The 25,158-nt window shown below is 45.4% G+C and overlaps 1 protein-coding gene across 5 annotated transcripts in view; it reads right to left on the bottom strand.

Annotated features, from left to right (window-relative positions):
- STARD3NL (STARD3 N-terminal like) overlaps positions 1-25,158 on the bottom strand; it is a 237,256-nt gene that overhangs the window by 54,252 nt on the left and 157,846 nt on the right. For all 5 annotated transcript variants that reach the window (XR_011199751.1, XM_069215649.1, XM_069215665.1 and 2 more), the window contains exons 5-6: positions 4,655-4,708; positions 4,432-4,549 (exon numbers count right to left, since the gene is read on the bottom strand). Coding sequence is in view for 4 of the 5 variants with exons in the window: in XM_069215649.1 (XP_069071750.1) it covers positions 4,432-4,549; positions 4,655-4,708 (172 nt within the window). In the remaining variant the exon portion in view is untranslated. The remainder of the gene's footprint in view (positions 1-4,431; positions 4,550-4,654; positions 4,709-25,158) is intronic.

The raw sequence follows: 25,158 nt of genomic DNA, 5'->3' as shown, positions 1-25,158 counted from the left end.
TCACAACTTAAAGGAACGGCAGCCCAAGAGATTGAAAGATGCAGGCCGTCTACAGATGCAGATAGACCTCAAGTATGGCATCCCCTGGGCATCCTAGAGATATACTGGGCAGCAAATGCGGCTCTGTGTGGCACTGCAACGGAGGTATTCTCTCTTAAGGCCACAACAGTATGGCACACTTGGGTCTGTTTTAAAAGTTTTGAAATCAGTTTCAGTTTTCAATCTAGGTGACAGGTTTCCCACAAAGAGAATGCAAAAGAGGTAGTGCAGAAGAGCTAAAGAAAAAATGTTTCTCTTCCTTGCAGCAGGACATTACTCCCCTTATTACTGACGAGTAGGCTAGGGAAGATCCAATTGTTAAGTACTTATAGAAGAGTCTGCATAACAAGGAAGTTAGCCTGCATGTGTGGGAGACAAATCTCAATAATCATCTAAATCCCAATATTCTGATCACCCTAAATCTTATCCAATTAAGTTGGCTTCAATTTCTCCAATAGATCTCACGGTTAGAGACTACACTAATCATGGAACAGGGGTGTGGAATTTGTATACCCCGACACCTAGGACAAATTGTTTGTGGTCAAGGACAACAAGTTTTCATGCTTATTTTGGCCTTGCGACAAGCAGGCCCAACCCTCTGCAGAAGAAACCCTCTGGGTGCCAGTTTACAGAGAAGGAAACTGTCTGAAGTTGAGGTAATAATTGTGTCCATTTCTTAATGCTGTTCGAACTTGTATTTATGGTTCATTAATGTGAAGCCTTTACTATTAGGGTGAGTGCTCTTATTATATGTTGTAAGGTCACACTGCACTACCGACAGTGGTACCAGTAAAAAAAAAAAAAAAAAGTATACACACACGTTTGAAAGTAGACAATATGAGGCTACGTATAATGCTTACAGAATACTCCATGATTAGATACAAATGTTTGTAGAAGCTTGTAAGCAAGATTGATGATTCTTTGCTTTCAAAATAGAATGTTCAGAAAAAAATATAGGTAGGAAAAAAAGTTTTGCTAAATTACCTCGAAATTTTAGCAACTATTTCTTTGAAGCATCATTTAGTGAAATGTGCTTATGCATGCTGGTATTTCAAAAAAATATTCATAATGGAAAATCAGTGTAATCGTTTTCAACATGATTATGGGAAACATTAAATCAAACAAGCACTGGCAAAGCCAACCAATCCAACCCTGGGTGGTCAATCTTTTGGTTTTGTCAATGTGCGCCTTGTTTTGACATGGCATTTGTAACACTTTATTGTTGTGGGAGCTGCCAGGCCCTTGCCATTATAATAAACATTGGCAAAACGCAAAACAAAATGGGATCTCAAAAAGCACACATTGCCACAGTACTTCCTGGCACTGAACAAAACTACTTTGTGTGCCAATATGCTCCTGATGGAAGAGCAGAATGCTATCACTCACAGTAGAGCCAGCTGATAGAAGGATAGGGAAAGAAATAAAACCTTAATAAACAAAATGTCTTGGTTAATGCCAGACCTAATTTGGGACCCAATTCTTTAAAAAGTCACAAAAGTGCACCCATGGTGTATGTATTTGCAATAGTGGCTTTCATGAATGCACAAGAACTTACAGCAGACCAGGAAATGGTACTTCTAGAAAATATTTGTGAACTGTATTTTAGCACGAACAAATATAGATTTGCTTATGCAAAAACTATTGAGCGTTTACAAGTTCACTTTCCTTCCAATCACTTTTTTCCCAGCCCTGGAAGAACTCATACTTCAGCCATTGTCAAGAGTACTTTTTCAACCTTTCTCAGTAAAGGGAAAGATTATAGAAGAGCTGGTGAAAACCCTTAAAATATGCAAGTTAGTACGTTTGCACAGACTCAAAGGCATTCCAGCCCTGGAACTATTGCTTACTGCTTCCTCCAGACACAATATGTAGATATGCAGAAAGGTGGAAAAATAAAGAAATTGCTGTAGTAGGGCTTGAAATTGCTAGTTTTCAAACCCTACTATAGCATTAGCCTTGGCATAATTACAGCTCTTTATTGCTACCGTAATTTGTCACTGCTCTATATGGCACCAAAGGGACAAGTAGACATTTTACAGGGCAAGTAGATTTATGAAGCAACCTATCCCATGGACAAGTAGATATCTGAATGCCTCACAACTGTGGAATAATCATACATTTAGCAGAGTAAAACAGGAAAAATAAGGAATATCACAAACTGAGTTATAAGTCAATATAGATGTACTGTAGAAGGTTTAGTAAATGTGGCACATAGAATAATGCATGAAATGCCATAACGGTTCAATTACAGAAATACAGTCATAAAACGTAATCCTATTTAGTCACAACTAGGTAAACCTCAGGAGTCAAACTCATAAAGAGCACCAACAGCCTTCTCTTAGAGAAAATCTAAGGCTAATGGGCAAGACTTGTCAAGTAACCACAGCAGCCTCAAAATGCACAATGGAAACTCACTCACGGAGATAAAATATGAAAACTCACCCCAATACTAAGGCCTAAGAACCTTCATACCCAAATCACATGTCTATTAATTGATTTTGCTAATTCAGCATGGTACAATTATAGCTAGGGTCACGTTTGGTAAATCTGAAACAGCAACGTAATATTTTAAAAGTACATCATTACTTAACACTAACCCTTTTCTTAAGTTACGAGGAATCTTCTACCTACTCTTTCAGCAACTTCTCTCCGGAGACGATCAGCACAGAAAGAAACATTTCTCAAAACATCATAGAATTAACACCAGCGCACGTTCAGCAGAACTTCCAGTGGAAGTCCTTGCATATGATACTTAGGAAAGATGATGGGCGCTTCATTCACAATTCACACTTCTTAATACAACAGTCCATTTTGAACCTTTGATGTCATTCACTCGCTTCTCCGTCGAAAGGACACTGATTGGGAGGGGGTCAGCAGAACAGGCTGAACAGTACACCAGAACACCAAAAACTGCTTCCAATTAATTACATTTCTAAATGACTCAGTAGACTCGTTTCAAGTACAATCATTAATTCACCCATCGTGACTCTATAAATCATTTAAACTTTGAAATTTCAGAAATACGTTTTCACTCACTTTCCACATTTCTTTTAAAACGCTAATACAAAGGTAATGAATATTTTAAAAAAGATGGCACATCCACAGGCAGAGGAAAAAAAATGCATGAAAGCTATTGGCTGATTGGCATATTAGTAATATTGATCTATCCAAAAAGAAATTGGTGAGAAATTGCTCCTCACCTTTTGAAGGGGGAATAAACAGACAGTAGTAAATGTTTTTATGTTGTATAATTCTTGTGACAGATCGGATCTTAGCGGCTGAGAGTCTAGTTGCTGGAATTGCGAATTGGGAACTGTTGAAGATTTACAATACTTTGTGATTGAATACTTTTGGATCAAATGTCTGAGGAGAAATATTCTCCTTCCTCGGCTCCGGAGCACATGTATTTTGAGACCGGGATTGTGCTTTTCTATTTCTGCATTTATATTCTTCAAATGTTCCCCTTATCCATATTAATTTCCTTCCAGCCTAGTCTACTTGTCAATACCTGTTTAGCACGTCCCAGCCATAAGGTTATGTTTGGGGTTAGCTTTGGAAACCTTAGGCTAAATATGTTATTGTAAACACAAACACTGTACAACAAGTAATATGGTCTGAAAAGTTTGTAAAGTGACCGCAGGCACATAACATAAACACAATATAGGATAACACGAGATAGCATAACATTAACATGTATTTGTAAAGCACTCGTTCAGCTATAGGTGCTTTGATGCTGAAATGCCATATACATTTTTACCCAACTCAGTGCTATTCGTTTTATCGACCTCAGAAGGATAAAAGGTTGAGTGGACCCATCATGATTTGAACCTGTGACCGTATGGCATGATAAGATTACTGGAGTGGATAGAATAATTCAATGAGTTACCAGACACTGCAGAGGATCATGAGCTCCTTTTCACAAAAGTACTGGTGTATTCTATCCCTTTCTAGAATTAAATTGTTGCATTCTGGTTCAAGTGCTGTACAGCGAACCACAAGCGCTTTAAAAAAAGAAAAGCTGCTAATCCATACTTCCTAAACTACTAAATCCCCAAGGAGGACAAAATCAGAAAGGATCTGATTGCTACACATAAATGTAATGTGCTGCCTGTATTTCCTGGCGTTTGGTGTGGCACAAACTACATTGAAAAGAAAAAAATATATATTGAATTAAGCATACATTGAATATGTGCTGAAAATCCCTGTTTGCAACTCTTCACACGTTTCTGTCTTTATAACCTCTAGGTAACCCTGTATAACTTCGTGGTCAATGAGATGCAATTTGACCGACGTTAAAATAATAACTGCAATTATTCTGTCAGCTCATCAGTTCTCAGAATTCTTTCTGGCATATGGCCTCTTTCACTCAACATCACCGATATTTTCACTTACTGTTATTTTGTTCTGCTTCCTGAGGCAGCACCTTAAAGTCCATGAACCAGGTCTCTATCCAGGGAAGGATGAAGGAAATGATGGGCAGAACGTAGCCAAAAGCGCCTTGTGAAAAGAGCTGAATGACGAAACAAAATGCTTTAGAACCATGGCATACTCTGCTTTTATTTTAGCCCATCCTTCCACGTTCAAGGTACCCAAATTAAAATGAGGTGAAACCTACCTTTGAGAGAATGACTTTTATCAACAAAAAGACACTGGTAACAGCTGTTGTAAACTGAAAAAAAGAGATCACATTTTAGCAAACCAACTTACTGTACATAGCTGATGAATTGGCCATTAGTGCAGAGAAACACACAGCCTCTGGAAAGCCGCAAGAACAAGAGGGCGTGACTTATTCTGAACTTCGGTACAGAAAATAGATTTTCCCATCATCCGTGTTAGCTCAAGAATTATACATAGTTAGTAGCCCGTGGCACTCTTTTGGTCCCATTGTGGTATTGATGAAATTATTACAAGTATGATCAAATGTCTGCCTTCAAAATCGCTCATGCTAATGAATGAAATGTACAAATAATAAAAAGGCGACTAACACCATATCGAAATGTTTACACACCTCAGATCGTACTATGTAATGGGCGCACTGTCTCTTACCCCACAGCACAGTCTTAAAGGTGAAGGGAAGTGAAGACCTTTCTTACCATCTCAATGACTGTAAATGTGTCGTCAGAGAGGTTTTGGCTGTGAGGACTCTTATGCGAGTTCTTGGGCAGTCTGCCATTTTTGGGCAGTTTGACATACACATGCTGTAAGCTGTCCATCGGTAGCCGGGCTAAGCAGCCTGAAGAGGCCAAACAGTCCACATTACCTTTCACACAAGATTAATCTGGGACTAATCTAAAAAAATAACAGAGATTGTTTTCTCGCTACAAGCGTCACTAAAGGGTTCTTCTTCATCTTGCGGAAGATCTTTAGCTTTTTCCATAAGACAAAGGTCCCAATTTAGATCTCAGTGGTATTAACGCTGTCCTGTGGTGGCAGCTGACCCAAGTACTCTGTCAAGTCGATGACGTTCCAACCATGGTATTTTAGATGTATTGCGGCTGAGACGCCGACCACCACAACGGAGTGCTCTTTCTAGCTGCCATATTTAGATGTCACAGTTCTGCAGGCGGTGTACTCGCAGCGGACAGCTGATGGAGGGAGACCATTGTGGGAGTCGATGCACAGTGTACAATGGCAGTGGCTATGGAATAGAGGTAAGTTACACACACACACACACACACACACACTGAACCTTTGCCATATGTGTCCACCTGTACAACACTCTACATACACACTATTATCCATTGCCATCCGACTACAACACAAAATGTACGTGCAGAAAACACACATTGCCATACATCTGACACAACATAAATACACACTATTGATATAACACCCACATACAACACAACTACACACTCATCAACACAAAGACTGTTGTAAAAGGGCACAAGTAGACATCACAACGACCACCACACAACACTCACCTGAATGTTGCACACAGCAACACAAAACACCACCAAACATACACAAAAAACATCAGACCCACATGCAAGTGGCACACATATTGACACACCCACATCACCCACTCCAGCTCCCTCTACCTTAACCAGCCAATCCAGTCACGCAGAAATTCATGCATAGACTCACATGCACAAATGAAAGCACAAAATCACAAGTACAGGCACCAATACTATGTACACACATGGCCATAGATGATAAGTGTAATGTTACTGTGACTCTGGTGCAAGCATTCACCTGGTAATGAATACTTACACTAAAATAACAATTGTGCGTCTGATCGATTATTTGTGACCTGTACCAATGTGTCCCCATCAATGTCTGACACAGATGTTTTCCAGACATATGCATGTCACAAGTATTTTATTTTTTAAATTCCTGTGACATGTATATGACTGCAGTGGTTCCGAGCTCAGGTGCAAAGACCAAACAACGCACACAGGTAATGCAGAATGCTTACCTTTGAGTCTGGCAACAGCAGAGCTGTATGTCCTCCGTGGTCCAGTGGCAGCAGTGACAGCGGGTCTTGTCCAGTTGAAAACGGAAATGGAAAAGGCAAAAATGTACATTTTTACCTAATTTCCCTTCCAATCCGCCAACTCTGGTGTGGATGTAACACTGCCAAAGTTGCCTTGGTAGGAAGCCACGTCATAATCTGCTAGGCGGGAAGGGTGGCTGGATTCCCACCACCAGCCACTCTTTCCAATGGTGCCACTGACGCAGGTGAAGATTCCTGGCACAGTCAGCAGGACTCAGTTGGTCTTTCGTCTATGGTCCAGCCAACATTTAAATCGGGAGGGTGGACCAAGAAGGCTTGGACAGGTTTTCCAACAGAAAACCAAAGGAGGGACCATTACCGCCAAGATCTAAACCAGGCCTAAAGTGTTAAGAGCTACTTATTGAGAACAATTCTGCATATTAGATCTCATCTCTAACTGTCTATCTTAATTAACAACATTTTGAACACAATTGAGGATCTGTGTTCAAGTATAGTACCATTTGCAAAATAGTTTAAAAAACAAAACAAAAACGTGTATTTGATTTACTGAAATGTAAAAGGAACCTTCATATTAACTCGCGGTTATGCAAGTTTATCACCGAAAATATGTTTTAAGCACAATCGACTCACTAAAATTATTGCCAAGACAAATATGATGTGTGCCATTTTTACATCAGATCAAAAGTTCAGTTGTTCCTAAAGCTGGACAATTACTATTATTAAATGTATTATCAAGACAAATATGAGATGTGGCTGTTTCAACTTCAGATAGCAAGTACAGTGGGATATCATGATGCCATGTTTTAAGGCACAGACCTCTTCTGCGCTAGCAGCGCAGAACACAGCCTCATAATGTGGCGGAGGATGTTGACAAAGAAAAACGAAACAATCTTTTATTTAAAGATATTTTTATTACCATGTAAACAAGTATACAAACATGTTATCATACAGACCAAGACCTTTTTATAACCTAGTAAATGTGTCTGGGTGCTTAGCAGATACATGGTAATAGATGTTATACCTATAGTCTCTCATACATTTTGAGCACATTCCCATGTCTCTGAGGTTTTTTTAAACAGGTGATATTCTGCCGTTGTCACCCATCCGTGGTACCCCTCCTTATATGGTAAAAAAGGTGGGTCTGGGCATGGTCTCAGGTTTCTCTCGGAGCCCATCCAAACATAAAGGTCCTGAATGACTCTGGATCACGCTCATGGGAGGAGGGGTAACCAGGAGTAGTCATAGGAAGTTAACACCCAGTCTTCAGAGAAAGGTATAATGAAACGAACAGAAGCCAAACTAAGAAAGTAAAAAAAAAAAACATAAGTCATAAGTCATGTGTCTACAGGGATACAGACCTTAACTGCCGGGGGCATGTCCCATGCGGAGCGGTACGACAGGTCTCATCCCTTTATGTGTGGCCTATGGCATCTAGGAGAAAAGTACCTAAGTCTGGGAGTGGTGGTGGTGGGTGCAGTGGGACGTGTATCGTGGGACATGCTGTGCAGGTGACATATGGCACATGGCGTACTGTAGTACTTCCCTGCCATCAGGCCTCTGATTCTCAATCAGGTGTTTCTCCATTGCTTTCTTCACCCGAGACATCTTCCTGGGCTCTCTATTCGCGATTACCCTGTTCTGTGTCTGTACATTTCTACAAGACCTGCGTCCATAGCTCAGTCATGGGACGTCTTCAGACTCCCCTGGCACCTTCTCGACAAATTGCTCTTTCCTTGGCTCTAACCCACGTCATGACGTCCTTCATCCCAGTTTCAAGTACTGGTCATATCACGGATTTTCATGCCATTGCTCTTCTGTGTTTGGCCAACGAAAGTGCCTGGTCCAAACACCTGGTGCCCACACTATGTACAGTGGGGTTGGTGAACCCTCTCAGAAGGCAGATTTCTACCGTACAGGGAAGAGTGAATCCCAGCGTGGAATGGAGTTTGTGAAGAACCACGGGAAACAAAGTCTGAAGGGTGGTGCCCCCCCCATTACATCTAACAGAAGTCCGCATCAGGTGCCGACACCGAGGGCACTCACCAGGGTCTCCATTGTATATTACCTGTAATCTATGGGGGGTGAGGTGTGTCATGTGCAGGAAGTAAAATTGTATATACTTCAGTTTTGTGTTGCGGGAGACCTTTTTAGGGTAGGCTAACATCTTGCTCCATTCCCCATCTGTGATTTTGCAGCCTAGGATTCCGACCTATCTAGCCCTCAGAGCTGCAAATGGTCTCCGCCCCATGCCATTCAGCGAACGTAGAACCAAGTCACCAGGCGCCGTGCCGAGCCCATTGAAAGTAGGAGTTGGAGCACTGGGATGGGGCGAAGGTTTGTCCCATCTACTGTCCCACAAATCCGCAAATGTTTGCACTAGTGCCTCATAGTTCAGGAACTGAACTCTGGGCAGTGTATATTGCTCCAATAGCTCCTCTTGTGGAATGAGGGCACCCATCGAGAAGCAATCGACTACAGTCTTCAACCCTGCCACTGTCCACTCAGTTGGGCAGCGGTGAAACCGGTAACAGAGTCCCCGTGAGGAAGGCCCAACAGTGGCATAGAAGGTGCATTACAACAGGGCTCTCTGGGTCCACATACAACAACGCCAGTAGTAAAGCGCCCCTCGCAACAGGGCGCTAGGCTGTGGAAGACCCACCTCGGGACGCAGCAACCAGGCTAGAAAGAGCTCTTGGTAGGAGGTTAGGCCCATAAGGCCCAACCCACCTCTTTGGGTCTCACAAGCCATCTGGCTACCCACTGCAACCGTGCAGCTAAATAGTACAGTTTAAAGTCCGGTGTCCCGAGGCCTCCTTCGTCCGGTGGGTACCTCAGGACTTCAAGGGACACTCTATGGCGACTGCTATTCCAAATTAGTTCACAAAGCAGGGCATCTACTTGTTTGAACCATGCTACGGGTATTTTAACCAGGAGGTTTGTAAAGAAATACAACAAAGAGGGAGCATCACCATTCTGGATATTGATACTCGAGTTATAAATGATAATTGCAGGGATCTCCAAAAGGTGACACAAGCCTTGAGAGAGTGGAACGGTCCCATCAAGTTCCCCTCATGTACATCGTCCAAGTTGTAATATAACTGAATGCCCAGGTATTTAAAGGTGGTGGGTGACCATATAAGTCCCGAGAGGAGGCCTGGCGGTTGGGTAGCCCCCCGTCTACAGGGGAACACAGAAGGTTTAGTTTGATTGAGACATAGGCGCAACATTTTCCCAAATTCCTTGAGGCAATGGTTCGCACCCTGTGACCCGATAGGGCTGCCAGCCAGGACCAGAAGGAAGTCATCCGCATAGAGAGAGATAATATTTTTGTGTCCATCCACTGTTATGTCGCTCTCTCTACCCTTCCTCTGAAACAGCTTTGCTAAAGGCTTGATGGCCAGTGTGAAGAGTAGGGGTGATACCTGTCTGGTACCCTGTCTGGTACCCGGAATATGTCATACGTGGTGGAGATCATGGAGCCAGTCTTAACCCGGGAAGTCCGTCCAGTGTAACCTATTTAATCCAGTCCTCCCTCATTCCCATCATCCACATAACTTTGACAGTCCCACTGTATAGAATCAAACGCTTTCTCAAGGTCCAAAGATACGAGCATTGCCTCTGGCAGGCTCTGTACCTCTGGGTGGTAGAGAACATGGTACAGCCTTTGAAGTTGAGGGAGGTGCTGCGGCTCGGTATAAAACCGTTTTGGTCCCTATGGACTAGAACCAACATATGGGGGAGCAGTCTACCTGCCAACACCTTACTAAGGATCTTGAAGTCCAAGCTGAGCATGGACAGAGGGTGAAATGCGGTGGGTGCACCCAAGACTTTGGTTTTGGGGAGGGACATCACAGTTGCAGTTGGGTAGATGGCCTGCCTTCATGGATTCAGCACAGTGTCTCTAGTTTTGGGGCCAGAGTACCCATGAAAGCAGAGTAAAACTCTGCTGGGAGTCCGCCAGGGCCCAGAGTCTTGCCAGTGGCTATCGCCTTAACGGCGTGTTGTATTTCCTCGACTGTAGTAATTAGTCATTGGGAAGGCTCCACCAGACTCCTAGACAGGGCCAAGTGGTAAGGTGCATGCAAATGCGGTCAAATATACAGGCATCTGCTCTGGCCCACGGGCGGCATATTTACCGGGGATAGGCAAAGGCCTCCATTTAAGTCTGCAACAGGTCTACGGTTTAACTGTTCAAGTGGAATAGAGTTAAGAGTTATCTCACCTGTCTCTCGTGCGACGGCGGGGACGTTTGCCACTGTGTCGAATGCTATGGGTGGTGACTATAGTTTTCTCTGGTATCCCCCAGCTGTCAGATGACATTAAGGTAGAGGACGAGGGTTAGTACAAAAAGTTGCGTATTGTTGGTCTACATCAAACCAGCTCATCAAAAGACTGTGGGGTCACCACTGGGAGTTATCCCCCATCCAGGACGGATCCCTATGAGTCAGAGTCTGCAGATTGTTTCTCCGATGTACAGCCGATCTCCGATTCCAATCCGGTCTGTACTGCGATTTCCGCCACTGCCTGAAGTGCTGCTGCTCTCTCCTGTTCAGCCTGGGTCTTAGTTTCTTCAGTAACCCTCTGCTCCTGGCCCTTTGGGGTCTTTTCTTGGGTCTGCGTTTGTTTTCTCTAGCCTCCTGCTGAGGGCTCGCTGGGGTCAACCCCACACTATAAGCATCTGTCCAATCCCAGACCTCCTGAGGTTCCTTGCAGAAGTTGGTTTTACAGTCCAATATAATTTTCAGTTTGGCTAGAAACATTAGAGAACACGGCAGCGCTTTTTTTCACTTTCATGAAGGAGGCTCTCTTAGCTTGTACTGCTGCAGTATAATCCTGAAACAGTGAAACTTACCAATGTGGTACGGCCCATCTATGCGAGCCCTCTGTAGTAGGGCATCTCTGCCCCTAAAGTGGAGTAGCCTGGCCACTGATTGGTGAGGAAGTCAACCAGGGTCCGGCAGTTGGGCAGGTCCCCTAGGCGCACATTCCTGGGTGAAAAAATGATTTGAAGCAACTTCAGTCCACATCCAGTTTTCACGATGGGACACCATATCACCCCCCCGCTTGTGCACTCTGAGAGGCCTACTATGGAATGAAAATGTCACTTACCCAGTGTACATCTGTTCGTGGCATTAGTCGCTGCAGATTCACATGCTGTGCATAGTCCGCCGTCTGGTGTTGGGTCGGAGTGTTACTCCTCCTCCTTTGTTTCCATTGCGCATGGGCGTCGACTCCATCTTAGATTGTTTTCCCCGCAGAGGGTGAGGTAGGAGTTGTGTATGTTAGTACTGGTGCCCATGCAATGGAATGAATAAGTATGTACAAAATAAAGTTTAAGTAATATATTTACAAATGTACAAATGTTGAAGATTACTTCCAAACGGCTACAGGCTCCCGGGGAGGCGGGTGGGCGTATGTGAATCTGCAGCGACTAATGCCACGAACAGATGTACACTGGGTAAGTGACATTTTCAGTTCGGTGGCATGTGTAGCTGCAGATACACATGCTGTGCATAGACTAGTAAGCAGTTATCTCCCCAAAAGCGGTGGCTCAGCCTGTAGGAGTGGAAGTAGTTTGAAATAAAGTTCTTAGTACGCCGTGACCTACTGTGGCTTGTTGTGCGGATAGCACGTCTACACAGTAGTGCTTAGTAAATGTGTGAGGCGTAGACCATGTGGCTGCCTTACATATTTCGTTCATTGGAATATTTCCTAGGAAGGCCATGGTAGCGCCTTTCTTTCTGGTTGAGTGTGCCTTTGGTGTAATGGGCAGCTCTCTCTTTGCTTTAAGGTAGCAGGTTTGGATACACTTAACTATCCATCTGGCTATACCCTGTTTTGATATTGGGTTTCCTGTATGAGGTTTTTGAAATGCAATAAACAGTTGTTTTGTTTTCCTAATTAGTTTTGTTCTGTCAATGTAGTACATTAGTGCTCTTCTGATGTCTAATGTATGTAGTGCCCTTTCAGCTACTGAGTCTGGCTGTGGAAAGAACACTGGTAGTTCTACTGTTTGATTTAAGTGGAACGGTGAAATAACTTTTGGTAAAAATTTCGGATTAGTTCTTAGAGCTACCTTATTTTTGTGTATTTGAATAAAAGGTTCCTGTATAGTAAACGCTTGAATTTCGCTTACTCTTCTTAGAGATGTAATGGCAACGAGAAATGCAACCTTCCACGTTAAGAATTGCATTTCGCAAGAATGCATGGGTTCGAAAGGTGGACCCATGAGTCTTGTTAAGACGATGTTGAGGTTCCATGAAGGAACAGGTGGTGTTCTTGGTGGTATAATTCTTTTTAGGCCTTCCATAAACGCTTTAATGACAGGTATCCTAAATAGTGAAGTTGAATGGGTAATCTGCAGGTATGCAGAAATTGCCGCGAGGTGTATCTTTATGGAAGAAAAGGCCAGATTTGATTTCTGCAAATGTAGTAAGTATCCTACTACATCCTTTGGAGATGCATGTAATGGTTGAACTTGATTACTATGGCAGTAGCAAACAAACCTTTTCCATTTACTTGCATAGCAGTGTCTAGTGGATGGCCTTCTAGCCTGTTTTATGACCTCCATACATTCTTGGGTGAGGTTTAAATGTCCGAATTCTAGGATTTCAGGAGCCAGATTGCTAGATTCAGCGATGCTGGGTTTGGATGCCTGATCTGTTGTTTGTGTTGTGTTAGCAGATCTGGCCTGTTGGGTAGCTTGACATGGGGTACTACTGACATGTCTAGTAGTGTTGTGTACCAGGGTTGTCTTGCCCATGTTGGTGCTATTAGTATGAGTTTGAGTTTGTTTTGACTCAATTTGTTTACTAGATATGGAAGGAGAGGGAGAGGGGGAAAAGCGTATGCAAATATCCCTGACCAATTCATCCATAGAGCATTGCCTTGAAACTGCCTGTGTGGGTACCTGGATGCGAAGTTTTGGCATTTTGCGTTCTCCTTTGTTGCAAATAGGTCTATTTGAGGTGTTCCCCAAATGTGGAAGTAAGTGTTTAGAATTTGGGGGTGAATCTCCCATTCGTGGACTTGTTGGTGATCTCGAGAGAGGTTGTCTGCTAGTTGATTCTGGATCCCTGGAATAAACTGTGCTATTAGGCGAATGTGGTTGTGAATTGCTCATTGCCATATCTTTTGTGCCAGGAGGCACAGCTGTGTCTAGTGTGTTCCCCCCTGTTTGTTTAGATAATACATTGTTGTCATGTTGTCTGTTTTGACAAGAATGTATTTGTGGGTTATGATGGGTTGAAATGCTTTCAAAGCTAGGAATACTGCTAACAATTCGAGGTGATTTATATGCAGCTTCGTTTGATGTACGTCCCATTGTCCTTGGATGCTGTGTTGATTGAGGTGTGCTCCCCACCCTGTCATGGAAGCATCTGTTGTTATCACGTATTGTGGCACTGGGTCTTGGAAAGGCCGCCCTTTGTTTAAATTTATACTGTTCCACCATAGAAGCGAGATGTATGTTTGGCGGTTTATCAACACCAGATCTAGAAGGTGACCCTGTGCCTGTGACCATTGCGATGCTAGGCACTGTTGTAAGGGCCTCATGTGCAGTCTTGCGTTTGGGACAATGGCTATGCATGAAGACATCATGCCTAGGAGTTTTAATACCATCTTTGCATGTATTTTTTGTGTCGGATACATGGCTTGTATAACCTTGTAAAAATGTTGAACCCTTTGTGGACTTGGAGTGGCTATCCCCTTTGTTGTGTTGATTGTCGCTCCTAAGTATTGCTGTGTTTTGCACGGCAGAATGTGTGATTTTGCATAGTTGATGGAGAAACCGAGTTTGTAGAGGGTTTGTATGACATACTCTGTGTGGTGTGAACACTTTGTTAGGGAGTTGGTCTTGATTAGCCAATCGTTTAGGTAGGGGAACACGTGTATTTGCTGCCTTCTGATATGTGCAGCTACTACTGCTAGGCATTTTGTAAATACTCTTGGTGCGGTCGTTATACCGAACGGCAACACTTTGAATTGGTAATGTATTCCCTTGAATACGAACCTTAGGTATTTCCTGTGCGAGGGATGTATCGGTATGTGGAAATACGCGTCCTTTAGATCTAGGGTTGTCATATAGTCTTGTTGTTTTAGTAGTGGTAATACGTCTTGTAGCGTGACCATGTGAAAGTGTTCCGATTTGATGTAGATGTTTAGTGTTCTGAGATCTAAGATTGGTCTCAGTGTTTTGTCTTTTTTTGGTATTAGAAAGTACAGTGAGTAAACTCCTGTGTTCCTTTGTGTACGTGTTACAAGTTCTATTGTGTCCTTTTGCAGTAATGCCTGAACTTCTAATTCGAGAAGGTCTAAATGCTGTTTTGACATGTTTTGTGTTTTTGGTGGGACATTTGGAGGGATTTGGAGAAATTCTATGCAATAACCATGTTGGATAATTGCTAAGACCCAAGTGTCTGTTGTTATCTCCTCCCAAGCTTTGTAAAATTGGCTTAGTCTTCCCCCCACTGGTGTTGTGTGAAGGGGTTGAGTGACATGTGAGTCACTGTTTGGTTGCAGGGGTTTTGGGACCTTGAAATTTTCCCCGGTTTCTAGGGAATTGTCCCCCTCTGTACTGGCCCCGAAAGCCTCCCCTTTGGTACTGTCCCTGGTAGGTAGACGGTGTTGATTGTGAGGTGCTGGCTTGTGTGGCTTGACCCCGAAAACCCCCTCTGAAGGGTGCTCTGCGAAATGTGCCAAAAGTGCCTCTGCCCTGCGGGGAATAGAGTGCGCCCATGGCCTTGGCCGTGTCAGTGTCCTTTTTCAATTTCTCAATTGCCGTGTCCACATCGGGTCCAAACAATTGTTGTTCGTTGAACGGCATATTGAGCACTGCTTGTTGTATCTCGGGTTTAAACCCGGATGTGCGCAACCATGCGTGCCTTCTTATGGTTACCGCAGTATTTATTGTTCTTGCAGCTGTATCCGCTGCATCCATAGAGGAGCGTATTTGGTTATTAGAGATATTTTGTCCCTCCTCAACTACTTGTTTTGCCCGTTTCTGTAATTCTTTGGGTAGATGCTCGATGAGATGCTGCATCTCATCCCAATGGGCTCTGTCATATCGCGCTAGGAGCGCCTGAGAGTTCGCAATGCGCCACTGGTTTGCAGCTTGTACAGCAACCCTTTTTCCAGCTGCGTCGAACTTGCGGCTCTCTTTGTCCGGAGGTGGGGCATCGCCTGATGTGTGCGAGTTGGCTCTCTTGCGAGCTGCCCCTACTACAACTGAATCTGGTGGCAGTTGTGATGTGATAAAAGCAGGGTCCGTGGGCGGTGCTTTATATTTTTTCTCCACCCGTGGAGTTATCGCTCTGCTTTTGACAGGTTCTTTAAAGATCTGTTTTGCGTGCCTTAGCATTCCCGGGAGCATAGGCAGGCTTTGATAGGTGCTATGGGTGGAGGAGAGGGTGTTGAAAAGGAAGTCATCCTCGACAGGTTCTGAGTGTAACGACACGTTATGGAACTCTGCTGCCCTAGCTACCACCTGTGCATACGCTGTGCTGTCCTCAGGTGGTGAGGGCTTGGTAGGGTACGACTCAGGACTATTGTCTGATACTGGGGCGTCGTATAGGTCCCAAGCGTCCTGGTCATCTTGCCTCATGGTGGTATGAGCTGGTGAATGTGACGGAGTTTGTGCCGGTGATGTATGAGTTACAGGTGGAGGAGAGGGTGGTGGAGTTACTTTCTTCACCACTTTTGCTTGTGGTGTTTGTTCTTGTGTTTGGAACTCGAGTCTCCTTTTCCACCTGATTGGGGAAAGAGTGCTGATCTTCCCTGTCCCACTCTGTATGAAGATCCGCTTCTGGGTGTGGTCTACGTCAGTGGTTTGTAACTCTTCTTCAAATCTGTGTTTGCGCATTTGAGAGGACAGTGATTGTTCCTCTGAATACGATCTGGCAGTCGGTTCGGTTGCTGGGCGTTTTGGCACCGAAACTGTGTCTTTGCTTGTTTTCGGCTCTGAGGAGAATTTTCTCTTTTTTGTAGTCGAGCCTTCTTGGCGTTGATCATCCTCGGTGCCGCTGTCTCTGCGTCGAGCAGCTTCGGTTCCGCTGTCTCGGCGTCGACCCTTTTCGCCAGCACTTTCTCGGTCCCGAGATTGCTGCGTGCCTGTGTCTCGACCCGAGTCGGACGATCTCGGCACCGGTTCGCCCTTTTTCGGTGCCGATGGACGGTCACCTATTTTATGGGTTGAGCCATGGCCTGTTGGCAGTGGCGTCCCCTGGGCCTTGTCTGTTTTCCCGTGTGGTGCTTGTTTCGACGTCTTACTCACGGTTTCTTCGACGTCGAACTCCTCCGAGTCCGATTCATGGATGGAGAAGGCTTCCTCTTCTTCTCCTTGTTCCTCGAACCCTCGTTGTCCTGTCGGCGTGGACGCCATTTGCAACCTTCTGGCTCTTCGGTCACGGAGCGTCTTTCGGGACCGAAACGCACGACAGGCCTCACACGTTTCTTCCTTGTGCTCGGGCGACAGGCACAAGTTACAGACCAAATGTTGGTCTGTATATGGATATTTACTATGGCATTTAGGACAGAATCGGAACGGGGTCCGTTCCATCGGTGTCGATGTTACACGCGGTCGGGCCGACCAGGCCCCGACGGGGGTCGAAGTTACCCCGAAGGGCTACCGGAGCTCTTCACGATTCGGTGTCGATTCTATCTAACCCGATACCGAACAAAACAATACAGACGTAGTTTTCCGAAGTTCTGACTATCTTTCCGTCCCGAAACCCGGAGCGAAAAGGAACACGTCCGAACCCGATGGCGGAAAAAAAACAATCTAAGATGGAGTCGACGCCCATGCGCAATGGAAACAAAGGAGGAGGAGTCCCTCGGTCTCGTGACTCGAAAAGACTTCTTCGAAGAAAAACAACTTGTAACACTCCGACCCAACACCAGACGGCGGACTATGCACAGCATGTGTATCTGCAGCTACACATGCCACCGAACATGTTGTTTCGCCTGTTACGGTCTTCAATCCCCAACTCAACCTCCTTCACTCTATCTGCCAGCTTATGGTGGTCTGCTCTCAACAGTCCCAGTCCTACTGAGACAGCACTTATACCTTGTTGGAGTTTGGACATGGTGTCCGCAATAGCCACTAATATCTTGTCAAACTGAAATTGCCAGGGATGCGTCATAATGTCTGATCCTTCAGCCTCCCCGGACACAGTCGTTGTAGGTACAGATGCACCTGCCTGGATGCTGGATTGTTTGACTCTTTTCTTCCCTGTGTCCATCAGGCATTTCCTTAGTGCGGGTGGCATCTACAAAGGAGTGGTTGAGTGCTGGCTAGCTGGTTAGGTGAGCCAAACAGCAGTCAGTGGCACATCCCCGCCCTCAGGTATTCAATGGCCTATCATTCCTGTGCACATTGGACACTCAGGTTCATTTTCTGTAGGCCCTTTGTCAGTGCACTCAATATCTTTAGGCCCCTCACTCTAAAACATGTGCCACACAGAGGCCGTTCCCTACGGTGAGTATGGGTGTTGCCCTGTTAAAATCCACTGAGGACAGCACCCCACCTCGCCCGTTCCCCAATTTGGTATGTGTACTGAAGGATCTGGTTCAGCTCATCGTGGGCGGTGTAGAGAAAATTCCCACACTATCCCATCACTGGTACTGGAGTCTGGTATGGTGGGGCCCTCAGTGGTGTACCTGTATTGCACAGGATCCACAAACAGAATCGCAGTTCACCTCAGGGGATGGCGACTCCAACTTCGCTGAGTCACAGCCTGTCCCTTTGAGCACTGAGGGCAAGAGGGAAGGTGAAAACAGGGTCTGTCTCAGGGCCCATTGCACTATCCCAGTAAAGGACCTCATCTGGCCCTCTCAGTGACTCAATATGTAGTATGCAGGTTCTCCTGTACACATTCTGCTACAGTGCGGGGAAGTAATGCGCAAGGCTTACACTTGTTCCAGGCTCTCTGGCGCTCCAGAGTTATGTGCAGGGGTGTAGACAAATCCCCTAAAGTATGGCAGTCCAGTGTAGGGTCTCTGGGGAGGGGGGGGGGTGCCGGGTGATGCTCTGCTGCTAGGGCTGTGCCCTGGAGGTCGCCCAGGCCGAGCTGATCAGTCGAGGGTGAAGCAGGGTGGGGCCAGAATCAGCTGGGGCCCAAGATGAAGTCAGGGGCCACAGTTTCCACCCCTCTTGGTTGGTCTTTGGGAGCAGCCTCCAGGTACAGGCTGGCTAGCAGATGCTGGAGTCTGTGTTTCGACCCACTGTCACAACCACACCCTTCACCTCATGCGCCGTGGTCCTCCACACTAGCCTCAGCTAGGGCAGGTGGCCCTGGCTGGCTGAAGTCAGTCCTCCAGTAGCTGTTCAGGTGGGGGTCTCCCTCCAGCGTGTCTGTGGCAAGTGAACTTACCGATCAGGCAGTGCTGTCCGCAGCCACCTTCCAGTGGCCACCGTGATGGTGTCAGCCTTCCTCCAGTAACGGGGCAGTCACAAAGGCCACTGTGTTTCACATTTGTCTCTAGCTGCAACAACGTCATCCCCAGGCACAGCCCTGAACAGCACTAGGTGGATCGGTATGCACTGAGAGTCAGATGGGTCACCTGGTGTGCTGATTGCAAAGGATAAATGTAAGGGCCAGAGTGATGCAATCACATATCTGCCACCTTTGGCTCGCTAGCCATGCCCCAGAAAATGAGACATGCTGTAATGTATATTTTGATTGCAAGTGCTTCATTGCAATTGTGGATCAACCCACATCTATCATCCCCTCATAAACTGAGAAACAACCTCAAGATTCACCCTACACTCATTAAAACAATTGTAGATTCTTATATAAACTACTTACTTTCGACTTGTAGCTCAGCGCCTGATTGTGTCCCAAACAGACTACAAGAACGCCATTCTCTGTGGTACCACTCAAAGCTGTTCAAACACCAGACTTGCTTCTGACACATTTGTTCACATTCCTCCACCTCTTAAGGATCTTAACTAACTTCCTGTAGAAACCACAGCAAAAGCCACCATAGACTGTTCCAACATCCGAGACCCTTTATGCATTCCTAAAAAACTCTTGTGCCAGCAAAAATCTGCAAAGCACAGACAGGCTACGAACTGAAACAAAATAAATCAGAACACTTGAGGCAAATCAGTACTTTTCTGGAGCAACCATGTTCCCTGTAATAACCTATGAAACAACTAGAGAGGGTCGGAATGCCTGGCTAGTTTGGAGCAGCCAGGTTCCTTTGAAATATCCTTTAAAATGATTAGAGATGGTCAGAACATCTGGTCAGTTTCCACAAAAACTGAAAACGTGCCTTTTTATTCTCTATCTGGACTAGTAACACTGTCTTGTTATCAAGCCCTGTCCTGTTAAAGTTTTCTGATATGTTTTCAAACTCTATCCCTGCCTATTGCTGCTCTCTCTCCATCATTCCTACCTACTCTCTGGCACTTTTTATAATCCACCTCTCTCCTAATCTCGAACCAACTTTGGCACTTTTGCCCTTGATCACCCTAACTAGTCATGTTAGTCAGGGAAGAACAAGTTACTTACCTTCAGTAACACTTTATGTGGTAGAGACTCTATACAGCCTCAGATAACGTACCTTAGAATTATCCCCAGGTGTTGAACTGGCACCTCTGCACACTGGTAGGTGATGTCATTTGGCTTTGCGTCATCAGCGTCATTGGCAGTTGTGTGTGCAGTGCCTATGAAGGCACAACCCCAGAGCGCTGACATTAGTTGCTTTTCACAAGCTTCCCACTCCAGAAATGCAGAGCAACAAATGCTGCTGATGTACCAGTGTGTAGACACTAAGGGCCTCATAGGTGTTACACTACATGGAGAAATGCGTTCACAGAAAAGGGAGGATGGGAGGGTTGGTAAGGAACCTGTGGTTAGATAGAGACTCTACCAGATATGGCATTACCAAAGGTAAGTAACTTGTTCACCTGATTGCGATTTCTAGCCTCAGATTGCTTACCTCAGAACAGATACCCAAGCAAAACCTTTCCAGAGGTGGGTCTGCAATCAGATTTAGACCAGAAAGTATGAGAGGACCGAATTAGCAAAGTGTCTGTCATGCCGGACCTGACTATCCAGGCAATAGTGTTTGGTAAACATGTGCAGAGACTCCCATGTTGCATCCAGAGGTCAAGGATAGGGATTCAGAAAGCTAACACTGGCTCTGGTGAAATGAGCATACAAGCCCACAGGGGGTTGCTTCTTGGAAAATGTCTAGCAGATTCTAATGTAGAACACTATCCATCATGAGATGGTCTGCACAGCCATCCTCTTCTTTGCCTCAACAAATCCAATGAAAACTTGATTGTTAACCCAGAACATTCTGATACAATTAATGCAGAATGATAACACTCTTTTTGGGTCCAGTTGTTGACGTCTCTCCTGTTCTTTCGAAGGATGAGGCAGAGCAAAGAAGGTACCACATGAAAAGGTGTCACCACTTTAAGGAAGAAATATGCATGCGTTTTTGGCATCAGTTTGTCTGGAAGAAAATGTTTTTGGAAGGTTCAAGGAAAGTGCTTGAAGTTCACTAACCCTAGTAGCTAATGTAATGGCCACTAGAAAGGCAGTTTCTAGGGTTAATAAGGGACAAGGGCAATTGCACACAGCCTCAAAGGACACACACATAAGGAAGGTTAAAACTAGGTTCAGGTACCACTGGGCAATGATGAAGGATTCTGGAGGGAACATATGTTGTAGTCCCTTCAAAAATCGAGTTAAATGGGGGGAGGGTATATGGGTGCTGATCAGGCAACGGCAAGAATGCTGATTGGTTGAAAGGTACTCTGTAACAGTGCCCTGAGAAAAGGCTTATCAAGCCAATAAGAGAACAAACAACAAAACTTCAGATAAGGTTGAGAAAGGGGATCAATCTGTTTGGAAGCACACCAAGCCACAACTTTATCCCAACTGCAGGTGTATACTGTCTTGGTTGAGGGATGCGTGGCTATCAGAATGACATCACAGACTTCAGAAGGGAGGTTAAAAACTGTTATTTGTTGCCGCTCAATCTTCATGCATGTTGGTGGAACGTGTACAGATTTGAATGCAGGGGTATGACCTGTTGGTGCAACAGTAGGTCCTCCCGAAGATGCAGCCTGATCGGAGGACCGATGCTCATGCTCAGGAGTTCTGGGTACCACAATCCTTGTGCCCAATCTGGGGCCACAATAATAACTTGGACCCATTCATTCCTGTTCTTGTTGACAACTGTGGGCAGGAGTGGTATTGACGGAAAGGCGTTCAGGAGGCCTGAACTCGACTCCAGAGGAAAACTGTCTCTAAACGAAAGTCTCCTTGAAAACTTCAATGCACCGAAGTGCCGACATTGCGTGTTCCCGGTGGTGGCAAATAGATCTATCCGAGGATCTTCCCAATCTCTGGTGAGACCTTGCACTACCTCCAAATGGAGCTGCCATTCGTGGTCCACTAGGCATCGACCGCTGAGGTTTTCTGCTTGGGCATTCAAAGACCCGGCCAGATGTTGAACCACAAGGGAAATGCCCCGTTGTTCCAGCCATGTCCGGAGACAGAGGGTCTCTTGACATAGGGTCGACGACCCCAACTGCCCTGCTTATTGCAATACCACATGATGGTGGTGTTGTCCAAGAACACCTGAACTAGGCTCCCCTTTGAAGGAAGGAAGAAAGGCTTTCACTGCTAATGAGATCTCTCTCAACTCCAACAAATTGATGTAGAGCTCAGACTCCACTTGAGACCAGAGACATCTGATCTTCCCCTCTCCAGATGGCTGCTCCAGCCCAGAAGGGATGCATCTGTCACTACAGTCAGCTATGGTTGGCGAAGGGAAAGGAGTTTGCCATTGACCTAAACACAATCCATCAGCCACCACTGCAGGCCTGTTAGAAAACTATCAGATATCTGGAACAGGTCGGAGAGATTCTCCTGAAGTTGCGCTCACTGGAACTTCTGGTCCCACTGCAGAGCCTGCATATGCCAGAGGGAATGTATTATAAGCAGGATGCAGGAGGCAATGAGGCCTGAAGCCTCAGAGTCAGTCTCACTGAAATGGAGAATGGAGGCTGAAACATCGGAATCACAGCACAAGTATCCTGGACTCGCAGTTCAGGAGGATCAAACCAAAAATGCAATGTATCTAGAACAGCTCAGATGGAAGAGAGTGTCTAATAGGGAGTCAAGTGTGACTTCAGCGTGTGTATAGTGAAGCCCAGAGAATGGAAGAGGTCTACTGTAGTATGGAGGTGGGAGACAACTGCCTGGGGCAAGCCCGCCTTCAACAGCCAGTTGTCGAGGTAGGGGAAGCCTGCAACCCTTGACATCTGCAGATGTGCTGCAACCAATGCCATCACCTTTTGACCACTGAGGGGTGCTTGCATGGCCAAAAGGGAGTACACCTATAGGCTAGCAGGAAAGGAACATCCTGCAACTCCAGCGCAACCATTTAGTCTCCAAGGTCTAGGGCAGACAGAACCTGAGCCAAGATGAGCATACTGAATTTCTCCTTTTTTAGGGAAGAAACTGAGAGGGCAGAGGCCTAGAATAGGGTGAAGATCTGTGCTCTTCCTGGGCACAAGAAAGTTGTGGGCATAGCAACACTACTTCTGACTCCGGCACCAACGTTTCTGCTACTTTCACCAAAAGTACTTCCTGACAGAGCTGGAGGGAGAGGCAGTCCACCATCTGCCGATTTGAAGATGGAAGAATGGGTGACAGGGTTTCTAGAAAAGGGATAGAGTAACCCTGCTGAATTACCTGAAGTAGCCACTTGCCGGATGTTATGGACTGTCAGTGGAGCAGGTGACTGCAGATCCTGTGACCAAAGGGGTGCCTGTGGTGGTATGAGGGCAAATGGAAGTGGTTTGGAGGCTGAGGTTGCTGGGGTGTGGCAGACTCAGTGGACCTCTTGCTGGTTGTCCCACAAGGCTTGTGGGAACCACGCCTGCCGCCAGGAAAGGACTGGGGAGTCTGGTGGCCATGGTGGCTGAATGGGAATGGACGCAGTTGGTTGCTCTTAATGTAGCAACAGAAGGGCTGAAAGGCAGAATGGGGTTGGCGTGGAGCCATGGATAGAGACCCAAAGACCTGGCAGCGGCTTGGCTGACCTTAAAGTGCTCAAGCGCTGAAAATGCCTTTTCTCTGAAGTCAAGGGCATGTTCATAATGGATTGCTCAACATCAACCCGAAAAGCTTGTTGATCGAAAACCAGGCATGGTGTCAGAGTGCCACAGTGAATGCAATCGCTCATCCTAGCAAGACAGTCAGATCCAGTTCATACCGAATGGTGAACTCTTTGCCATCTACAGCAGCTTGTGACAGTAGGGCTCAGGCCACCTTCAAGACCATGGGCAGCACTTGTGCAACCAAATCCCTAACCGTGTGGGTGTATTGACCTGAAAGACATTCAAGGCCAAGGCCTAGCAGGACATTAGTGAGGGTTTTGTTAAAAGGAAGGGGTTGACTCCCCGCTGAAGGACCTCTGGCAAGACATTTGTCTTGACTACCATCGAGAATTGCTGTCGCTCCAAAACCTCAGCCACCCTCCTCATCACCATAGCGAAGCAGGCCCCTTCTTCCATTGCTGCACTAGGAGGACAGACCACACCAGTTTGGTGAAGTGTGCAGACCACTAGTATCAACCAGTTCCTCATACCAGTTGTTGTCCTCCTTGTCAAGGAGGTTATAGTTATAATCGACCAAGTCATAAGTTGTGTGGGTTGCACAAGTAATGGGTCCACATTCACCCCTTGACTAGGAAACTACCCCCTGTTGTAGCACTTGGCTCTCTCAGGTTAGCGAAGCAGAGCAGTCCAGGGCCTACTTAGGGGAGGTGGTGTGGTCTAGAAATCACCATTCACTGGTACACCTTATTAATATTCAATAAATGATTGTCCAGGTTGTGCTTTTCTTTAGAAAATAAAGTACATTTATTACACACATTGCTTAATACTATGCATTAATTTATAAATATACATAAGGCTGGTGGAAATCCCTTTGGCAAAATTACTTATGACCACTAAAGGGTCAAGACCTCAAACATCACAGTACCCCCTCCATGTACAATATAGCACATAACCATACAGGGGGTGTCCCTTTACATCAGGTCAGTGTTACCACACTTAAAGAACAGAATCAAATGTCAAAATATCTCATTTCATCATTGACTTCAGTAGCCATGATCCATTTGCAATCATTATAATAAACCATTGCAACCATGAGCACACATTACAATTAATAAAGCATTGCAACCCCTTTAAATAAAGTACTGTAAGTAACACTTTTAAATAAAGCATTGTGAATAACACCTAAATAAAGCATTGTTCAAATACAAACCATGTGTCTGTGTCTTTTATAAACTTACTGAGGTCACAAAGACTGCATCCATAGAACCGCTCCTAGGGAAAGTGCTTGAAAATGATTGTGAATCCTAGGGTGATCATCTTATCTTTGATCCTGTCGACTTTTCCAAACTTTGCTTGGAGGGGAGCTGCCGCACTCCTCTAGCCCCCCGGATTCCTCTTTTTTCATTTGTGGTGGCTCTGCCATCCTGACGCCACCACAAGTAGTAAAAGACTTTGTCAATTCAGCCCCGCAGGGTATTAAGGTGTGTAATTGCTGCAAGGCCTCGTGCTGCACAGCTCCCTTTTTTTATTTGTGGAGGTGCCCAGTCACACCTGAGCACCTGGCACGGCTTACTTTTTT

This window comes from Pleurodeles waltl, chromosome 2_1 (genome assembly GCF_031143425.1).
Source record: "Pleurodeles waltl isolate 20211129_DDA chromosome 2_1, aPleWal1.hap1.20221129, whole genome shotgun sequence".
NCBI classification, from domain to species: domain Eukaryota; kingdom Metazoa; phylum Chordata; class Amphibia; order Caudata; family Salamandridae; genus Pleurodeles; species Pleurodeles waltl.
The sequence above is the reverse complement of the archived record's forward strand: the minus strand, read 5'-3'. Positions and strand labels throughout refer to the sequence as shown.